Source organism: Humulus lupulus, chromosome 1 (assembly GCF_963169125.1).
Source record: "Humulus lupulus chromosome 1, drHumLupu1.1, whole genome shotgun sequence".
NCBI classification, from domain to species: Eukaryota; Viridiplantae; Streptophyta; class Magnoliopsida; order Rosales; family Cannabaceae; genus Humulus; species Humulus lupulus.
This window is the reverse complement of record NC_084793.1, coordinates 17,097,939-17,107,503: the sequence shown is the minus strand read 5'-3', so window position 1 is coordinate 17,107,503 and position 9,565 is coordinate 17,097,939. Positions and strand designations below refer to the sequence as shown.

General features: G+C 36.9%; 3 protein-coding genes across 3 annotated transcripts; 1 reads left to right on the top strand and 2 right to left on the bottom strand.

The window, feature by feature from the left end:
• Positions 1–3,494: 3,494 nt before the first annotated feature.
• LOC133787469 (uncharacterized) lies at positions 3,495–6,457 on the top strand. Its single transcript, XM_062225549.1, has 6 exons — positions 3,495–3,921; positions 4,002–4,185; positions 4,425–4,631; positions 5,200–5,391; positions 5,476–5,638; positions 5,918–6,457. Exons 1-5 carry the CDS (start codon positions 3,839–3,841, stop codon positions 5,617–5,619), a joined length of 810 nt encoding a protein of 269 aa, XP_062081533.1. The 5' UTR covers positions 3,495–3,838; the 3' UTR covers positions 5,620–5,638; positions 5,918–6,457.
• LOC133787485 (EC protein I/II-like) lies at positions 5,736–6,305 on the bottom strand. The gene is made up of 2 exons (XM_062225550.1): positions 6,223–6,305; positions 5,736–6,085 (listed from the first exon to the last, which is right to left on the bottom strand). The coding sequence occupies exons 1-2, from the start codon at positions 6,303–6,305 to the stop codon at positions 5,905–5,907; spliced, it is 264 nt and encodes an 87-aa protein (XP_062081534.1). The 3' UTR covers positions 5,736–5,904.
• Positions 6,458–7,500: 1,043 nt separating the features above from the next.
• On the bottom strand, positions 7,501–8,673 carry LOC133787453 (metallothionein-like protein 4B). Its single transcript, XM_062225548.1, has 2 exons — positions 8,585–8,673; positions 7,501–7,923 (listed from the first exon to the last, which is right to left on the bottom strand). Exons 1-2 carry the CDS (start codon positions 8,671–8,673, stop codon positions 7,740–7,742), a joined length of 273 nt encoding a protein of 90 aa, XP_062081532.1. The 3' UTR covers positions 7,501–7,739.
• Between the last annotated feature and the right edge of the window lie 892 nt (positions 8,674–9,565).

The window sequence follows — 9,565 nt, the reverse complement described above, 5'->3', positions numbered from 1 at the left end:
TCATCATTAAATCATCACTAACTCGTCGCTAAAGTATCGCTAACCCATAACCTAACCCACTCAAAGTTCTTACCATCGTTATCTCATCACTAACCCGTCACAAACATCCTTATCCTTCCATAATCCAATTCAGCATCATTAACCCATCACTAACATTATTATCCTTCCATAACCCAATTTAGCATCGTTAACCCATCGCTAACACAACCTGACCTACTCACAATTCTAACCAACGTTATCTCATCGTAATTCCATCGCTAACCCATTGCCTTAACAATTTCAAACCACCCAAATTTCATCCCTTGTTATACTATAATGCCCCAAATTTCCTAATAAGGTTTAGGACCTTGATTAGGAGGCTGGGAGGGCCATAATTGATTTATTATGATATTTAATGATTATATGCATGTTTATGTGAATTATATTATAATATGATGTTATATGCATGCATGTGGGTCCACATTTGATTATTAGGGTGTTTTGGTAATTTGGCCCATTGAGGGCATATTTGTATATTTGGGTGCATATTGAAATTTGTGAATGAGATTCCATTATTATGGAGATATATTCGAGTTATTCGGCATGAGACGATCTTATATTATGAGTTAGCGGTTTTGTCATAACGGGATCAATTATTGGGTAATAAGAATGTTTATTTGATGATAAATTAGGAGTATTTGAGGTCAGGAGGAAATTCTGGAAGTTTTGACTATAATATCCTCGGGGGTGTTTTCGGGACCCCGAGCATTAGGTTTGATTTGAGGTTACTTAAGCTTGAAGTAGCTTGTCAGATAGAACGTACGTTAGAAAATATTTCCTCTCTCATTCGTTAGCTTATTTTACCGTTCGAAGCCTTTTTGAAGAAATCTCGAGTTCTAGGAGTCAAAATCAAGCGAGGATCGAGGCATAGCGATCCTAGGAAAGATTAGAAGCTTCTTAACTGAAGGATTCGACAGAAAACAACCCAATCGAAGGTACTCTAAGTTTAAGTTTTGAGTTTTTAGAGTTTCTAAGCTTTGAATTGGATTTTGTGAATCGTTGAGATTTTGGTTCGATTGAGCCTTGGGTTTTGATGGTTTTGGACTATTGGGAAGCTTGGGAACTTTAATTTGATGATTTGGAAGTGTTTAGGTATATTTTTGGAGGGTTTGGAATGAAGAAAAATGAGTTTGGGCATGTTCTGGGTTGGGGGCCGCGGCTCTATTCTTGGAGTGCCGCGACCCTAGCTCGAAGAAGCAGGTGGCTGTGATTGTGCTTGCTGGGCGCCGCGGCCCTATGTATAGTGCGCTGCGACCCTTGCTTCAGGAATGGCTGGGGGCGCGGCACAAGGTGCCAGGGCCGCAGCCCTTGGGCAGGTTTGAGCTCATTTGTGTGTTTTGACCCCGGGAACATAATTTTAGGCCTCGGGATTATTCCTACTACTTGGATTAGTTTGGATTGATGTCCCGGAGGCTAGATATTGGTTTGGAAACCTATGTTGATCATTTTTATTGATGATATCCCGTATTTGGTTATGACTAGGTGACCGCTAAAGGACTAAAAGTTGATCGTTCTCAAGAGTCGTTTTTTTATTCATTCTAGCTCGAATCTGAGGTAAGAAAACTGCACCCTGTGTATATGTGACATGCATGGTTATTCTTGATGCATGTTGGATTATTAAATGTGACATGCATGATTATTCTTGATGCATGTAATGCACGAGAAACATGTGATTAGGGCATGCTATGATTATTGAATATGAGAATGTTCAGAGCTTGAGCCTTTATGTTTATGCATGGTCCTAATTATGCTAGTAATTGTTGAGTAAGCATGTTGAATGCCCTGTATTTGAATATTGGATATATGATATATGTTTGGTGGCGTTGCTTACTTGTCTATGGTATTGACTAGTCAAGGATACTGACCTAAGAGTCAGAAACGGTATAAGCGTCCTGAACGCAGGGCCGAATGAAGATTAGATCTAATCGATATTATCGTTGAATGGCTCTATGGCATTAATGCTGGACCGACCCTAAGGTCGATAAAACTTATAAGCGCTTGGCTAGTCTAGGACTAGTTACTCAGAGCCAGGGCCTAAGGCCTAGGTGACAGTTTATCATATGGCTAGGGAACGATGTTCCAGGGTTATGACTCTATGGTCATGAGGAAGGTTATGTTGGTGACTAGTCATCATGCACCTATCCTATCTAAGCTAGTGAAAGGATCACTTATTTACTCGATAGGTTTATGCCGGTGACTATTTCACCAGATACCTATCTTGTTTAAGCTAGTGAAAGGATCACTTATCTATAAGCCCGGTGGCCCTATCGTCACATGGCTGTTGGGAACGGAACCCACCTTAGTGACTGTACCATTGTCACTCTTCTATTTTGGGCTAAAAGCCCTAGATGATTATTATGATCATTGGTTGATGTGTTATACCCAACATTACGTGAACTCATTTGCCTGCTTGAATAGAGCTATATATGCTAGGCGTGTGCCTTATGATTTGATGACATGTTATAACTGTTCATGAGCATATTAAGTTTTTTTGCTAGGCTTCGGCTCACGGGTGCTATGTGGTGCAGGTAAAGGCAATAGAAAGCTGGATCATCCTTGAGTTGGAGAGCTTAGGTCATGATGTGTACATATGCAGCTGCTCAACCGCCACGACCGAGCTTTGAAGGAGAGGAGCTAGGGTTAAACCTTGTTTTGCAGACTGGCTGGTTGTAAATATTTTCTTGTAATAGACCTTTAAATTATATTTTTGGGATCCCAATATATATAATAAACGTTCTAATGAAACGTTATATCTTAACCAAAATTTTTAATCCCTAAACCGCTAATCATACTTAGTACACGATTTTGGCCAAATGACTCGATTAGCGAGTTTAGCACTGTTTACAAGGCACACCGTAACGGTCCCTGGAGTTTAGAGCGTTACATATACCTTCGTCGCTTCATCGCTAACAATATCGATGGTTCTTTGATATTGATGGGCATCGTAATTCCATCGCTAACCATGATTAACATCATTATCCTTCCATAACTCAATTTAGCATCGCTAACCCGTCGCTAACCCATTACCAGCACAACCTAACCTACTCACAATTCTAACCATCGTTATCTCATCGTAATTCCATCACTAACCTCTTGCCTTAACCAATTTCAAACCACCCAGATTCCACTCCATCGTTATACCATTGCCACTTCATCGCTCACCCATTGCTAACAATAGCGATGGTTCATTGATATTGATGGGTGTCATAATTCCATCGCTAACCTAATGCTAAAGCATCATTATCCCTCCCAAACCTAGAAAAAAAAAACCATGTTTTCAAACTCATTCTCCGGTCTCATCAAAACTTTGTCTAATTTATTTTAATGGAATTCTATACAACAAAACACATTAAGATATTGTCCATTTCCTAAATTACTTAATGTTGTTTTTAAAGAAGTCAAAACTAAAAAAAAATAAAAGAAAAACAATCTACCTACCTGTATTTTCCGACAAGAAGATGATGAGGATGACAAAGACCAAAAAGAAGAAAGGGGATAAATTCTGGAGCGATGAGATACTCGGATTTGGGAGAAAATATGACTGATTTAGTACTATATCATCGAGGATTTTGGGAGAGAATAGAGAGAAAACAAAAATGAGAGAGAGAGGGAAATTTGAATGTCAAGGTATTTTTGACCACAAAATGGTAGAAAGCATACAAATACAAATGTAAATGTGATGATTTTTAACTTTGTCCTGTAAAAAAATTACCCCTAGTCGGATGCAGAAGGGTCAAGTTTTCCTTTCATATAATAAAATGTGTCGTTATTCGTTGGCATAGGAGTCGGCGAAGGGAAGATGTGTATAGCGGCGTTTCTATGGCAAACCCACCCACTGTACCCCTTCTTTCTCTTGCTCAACAGAGACGAGTATCACAGCCGGTGAGTATTTATTCGAGTTTTTCTCAGGCCATTGATTGATATAAATTTGAATTGGGTTTTCTGGGTTTGGGTTTCTGAAGACCGACTGAGCCTCTGGGATGGTGGGAAGGAGACGAAATCTTGGGTGGAAAAGATGGACTAGCGGGTGGGACATGGTTGGCTTGTGCCAGAGATGGTAAGATAGCTTTTCTCACCAATGTTCGAGAACTTACCGTGCTTCCACAACCCAAAACCAGAGGAGATCTTCCACTTCGTTTCTTACAGGTCAACTTTTTTTCTTTACCTAACAACTTCATTTCGCATATATAGACAGAACCCATTAACCCCCTTTGGGTATTGATCATATCTTGTCAAGATTTGTTTTTTCTCTTTTATTTGATAACTTTCCTTGAAAAGCCACGACACAATATTCTTAATTGTGGTGTTATGTATATTCTTGTTTGTAGAAGATATTGTTTTGTTTGAGGTTGTAAAGAGATTCTCATGGGTTGAAATGATGGCAGAGCAAGAAGAGCCCAGTGGAGTTTGCGGAGGAACTTGTGAAAGAGGTAGATCACTATAATGGATTCAACCTTATTTTAGTTGATATATGTTCGAATACCATGGTTCATGTGACCAATAGGCCAAACGACGATCAAAAGTATGTGACCAACGTCTTGCCTGGAATTCATGTGCTGTCCAATGCAAGTCTAGACACTCCATGGCCAAAGGTAAGAAGGTACGTCACTCTCTTTTTTTCTGCATAATTTGCATTTCCTGTTCGAAACTCAATAATTAAAAACTTATTCTGCATCAATAGTACAGTCTCTATTTTGGGAGTTGATATAATAATATAAGCTTCACCACCCATGAGGAGTAGCTCAAATTGTGATCGGGCCTGTAATTTGTTTCTACAAATTATGAGGTTCGAGTCTTTTCTAGGAACTATTGCTATCTCAAACGGCGGTCAGACATGTAGTTTGTGTTGGAAAATAGGTGTGTGTTTCCTAACAGTTTGTTCCCCTAAGAAGTTGAGGTTCGAGTCCTTCATGGTACCTATTACAATGGTTTCTGTTCATCAAATATTGTAGAGCAAGGGAGGAGTTTCAAAATATATATAAGCTTCACCCTAGTTCGTGGCTAACAATTATATGAGAACGTTTCTTTTGCTCCTATATCATCAAACACTCGTGGAAAAACTTGCCCAATTCCCTATTTCTGACTTAATTTATTAATGTCAGGCTCAGCGACTCAGTTACAAATTATGGGTCATAATCATATTGGTTGTTTTCTTTTCAGGCTCAACGACTAGGTGACAGTTTCAAAGAGATGTTAAACACGTATAGTGATGGTGAACTTCCAGCAAAAGAAATGGTGGAGAAGTTGATGACCAACACAATTAAAGACGACTATAGCTTACTGCCTGGCCTTTATCCTCGAGAAAAAGAATACCATCTAAGTTCTATATTTGTTGATGCAGTCAATCCATTAGTAAGTCTAATATTTTTAGTCAGTTATTGTCTAATTTGTTTTCCCGCTGAAATTCTCAACTCTGTCTTTTTATCAAATTCATAGGGACGTTATGGCACTAGAAGCACTTCCGCTCTGGCCGTTAGGACAAATGGGGAGTTCAGCTTTTATGAGAAGTCTCTCGACTCGGAGAATGAAGAGTGGAATGAAAAAACAATAACTTTCCATATCAATAGAAGGGAAGAATAGAAAACCTTGAAACGGCAAGGTATACTAATCCCTTAATGTATTAAAACTGGTTCATTTGTTAGATGATGAAATCGAAACTAATACTACTTGTGCAGTAAAGATTGAAGAAAATCAAAGACCCCATAAACATATTTTCTTTATTTAGTTATTAGAACATAACATGATATCGATGCAGGATAACTAGATAATGAGCCATACTAACTAGACAAGCCTATACATATGATATACATGTTATATGTTCGTACAACACTCTATATATCTTCATGAAAGCATAAACCATACACTTCATGAGGTGCAGGTGACACAAGTGCAACCTTCACCGCACTTGCAGTAGGCCTTGCCAACTCCAGTGGAGACAACGCTCCTAGCGCAAGTGCATGGGTTGCAGCCGCAGTGCTGTCCGCACGAGCACTTAATATGGTCATCTCCACTACTCCCAGTACTTACCGTCTCTCCTGGTGTACACCTGTTTTCACATAATAAATATCGTTGGTTTGGTTTCTTACCATCTACTTTCTGTCAAAATAGTTTTCTTTCCCATGTATGAATATCTTAATACTGTAGAGAAAATCTAGGTGTTAAAATAAAACTAGACTCGCTGACCTGCAAGCCAGGCCACCAGGGCATGGCAAGGTACATCCACACTTGTCGTCGCAGACTTTGATATTTCCCGCCGTGTCACTCATTTTCAGGCCTCCTTGCAGCAACTTCTGGGATGATTCTTGGTACTTATGTAAAATATATATCTACATATTTATCTATATCATGATAGTACTTTCCCTGAATTTGTTGTTAATTTATTGAATTTAATCAGAGGTGGCGATGGTTTTTCATGCAATTGTTTTGGTTTCACCACGTAAGGAGTGTTTGAGCTGTGGTAGTTGCATAAGCCAAAATCACCATTTTGGTTAAAAACAAAATGCACCGACTCTTGCTTGGTAGAAAGTGTCCTGACTAAAATTAAATGAATGCAGATAAAAATGTATACAGCTCAGCTAAGAATGAATACTTTCAGAGATTTTTGTTATACATATATTTACATTTGAAAATGGCTTCTCTTGGATGTGTGCACTTTAATTTCTGACCCCTATTTATCCATCCAAAAGAACAGAATTCTGGGTTTAAAGCAATCACAAAAACCAGCACAAGCTTCCAAGAATAGGACTCCAAATCCACATTTGGCAGTGCCCAAAAACCTCCACTTTGTACACGCGTCGATCTTATCATTATCTTCTCAACCAAATGATGTCGTTGCTTTAAGAGAGGACAAACGACATGTTGTTATACATATAAGTAAAGCACTAAGCCTTACATACAAATCTGTCCAATTACTCTAGACCTTTAAAACATAAGTATTGCTATTTGGCCACATGAGGTGTCTTCTTATGATTGGTTAGCGATACTCTATAATTCTTATTAAATTTAAATAAGTAGGACTCGATATTAGATTATACAAATATTAGTATGCCACCTACTTATAATATTTGACAAGTGATGCCCCTTAGCAATTCTCTTAAACATCCTCAACATTCAGATGATCTCATGGCTAGACTCTCATTATTTTTATTGATTTTCCATTGAAAAGAAAATGCGACTTGTCCTTGATCAGTGTGTAACTTTAGTTTAAAGAGACAAACCAATCTCCTGTTCTCTCTCATTTTTTCGTATCTCTCACGAAAAAAAATATGTCGTTTTGATTAGAATACAAACAAAATGACATTTGTAAAATTCAACTAAAACTAACAGTAAAATATTCAACACAAAAGTACGCGAACAAAAGTGACTTTCATCAAAATTGAAAACGACACATCGCTACACATCGTTCCCAAAGACGTTAATATAAAATTTGAACAAGGATTATAATGACCAAAACACCTACAACAACATATACAATAAATAATTTATTTTTAAAAAAAAAAAGATTCTATTCATTTTTTTTTTAAGTTACTTGCTTATATAGCAACCAAACTTAGTACGACTAATGACCACCAGCAACTATAGTTGGCCATTTTTAATTACTAAACGTACTAGTATTCATTCTAATTTATTTCACATACATAGAGTGGTAGAGTACTAGCATGTAACTATATTTATAGCTAGTGTTGGTGTTGTATCATGATTCAAGAGGCACAAGTGAGGCAAGTGCAACCAGGACCACAAGTGCAAGGAGCCTTGGCAAGCCCAGCAGTGGCGCTACTGCAGGTGCATGGGTGGCAGCTGCAGTGCTCTCCACATGAGCACTTTGTATGCTCATCTCCACCTCCACTACCACTACTTGTTGTCTCGCTTCTCGATTTGTTACACCTGTTACATTTCAGGTCTCAAACCTCACAAGTAAATATAGAGTAACTCATGTTTTTATGTTCCATCTAAAAACAATTGATGATGAGTGGAGTAACTCATGTTCTTATAAATAGAATTAAGTTTTCACATATATTTTGGATGTGGAATTCGATCTCTAACACCCTATTAAGATAGTGGCCACTATTTTTACTCACTAATTTTGGACGACTCGATACTATGTTAGAATGTAAAAGTTGGTTTAGAAAGTAGAATGAGATGCATATTAAAAAGTACGGGGTTGCATCTCAAAACCAATTATTGATGAGTGGAGTGACACATACTCTTATAAATGAAATTAAGTTTCTAAGCATTTTGGATGTGTCTCTTTATGATAAAGTAGGAGTGATCACGATCATTAACACATTTATAAATTTATATTAAATAAATACAAGTATAGTAACACATTTATAAGATCATTATGTATTAATTCACTCGTTGTGGATTTGAACAGCATGGATCAAATAACTAGTGTGATTAGTTTGTAAATATAATTACTAAAACTCCAACCGAACTTCTTATCATACATAATATATTTTAGAACAAACTCGAAAATAATTGAACAGATGATTTTTGAATCTAAAACAAAAAGTGGTATATGTGTATATCCATCTAAAACTTATACCTGCAAGCGGAGCCACCAGGGCACGGTGAAGGGCAGCCACACTTGTTGTTACAGGCCGTAACACCACTTCCTTTTGTATCTGGATTCATTTTAACTTAATGGTATTAGGTCAATACCTAGGCTGAGGCCTAGTTATATATATATATAGTGGTTGAAAGAGCAAAATTTGGTGCCAAATGGCTCAACAAGTTAACAAAGGTGTCAATGTGTTTTCATGCAATCTTTTTGGTCACACCACGTCTAGAGATATTACTATACATGAGACTGCATGTGTACGTTGTCCGTATCAATATTAATCGTCTTTAGTTCATCATTAGGAGTCTTGCCGAGTTTTAGTCGTATTTTAGAGAGAAAAGACCATCACCAAGCTTGTTTTTTTAATGAAATTGTTATATATCAAATTAATCTTTATGAATAGTATTATAGTCACATCACAATTCGACCACAAAACAATGTACGACATTGAATTTTGCAGAATTAGTTAGCAATAATTAATGCTTTTTATATAGTTTTTGTTCGTGGGATCCGTTGCAGTTTCCATATATATTTAGTACAATACAAGTAGGACACACTTTTGTACGAGTTGCTTAGTAAAATGGGTTTTCTTTAGTGACCGTACATTATTTCTTAATAATTCTTTACAAAAATAGCTTTTGAAGTACGCATACTTGACATTCTATTTGGAATGATACATTACAAAAAATTATATAAAAAAAAAACATGTACTATTTTGCAAATTGAGATTAAAAAAAATAAAATTCTAATTTTTTTCACCAATTACTTCACTTTGTATTCCTATTCCTAACATTATAGACTAATTATAATCACTATAACATGCATTGTCTAGAAGTGAACGACAACAGCCTTTTAGATAAACTAACGAAACGACATTGTTTGCCAATACTTAGTAAAAGCAGCTAATTTAGTTTGGGGCATTATATTTGCACTCCAAAAATATATATAGACACCTCAATAATTTTG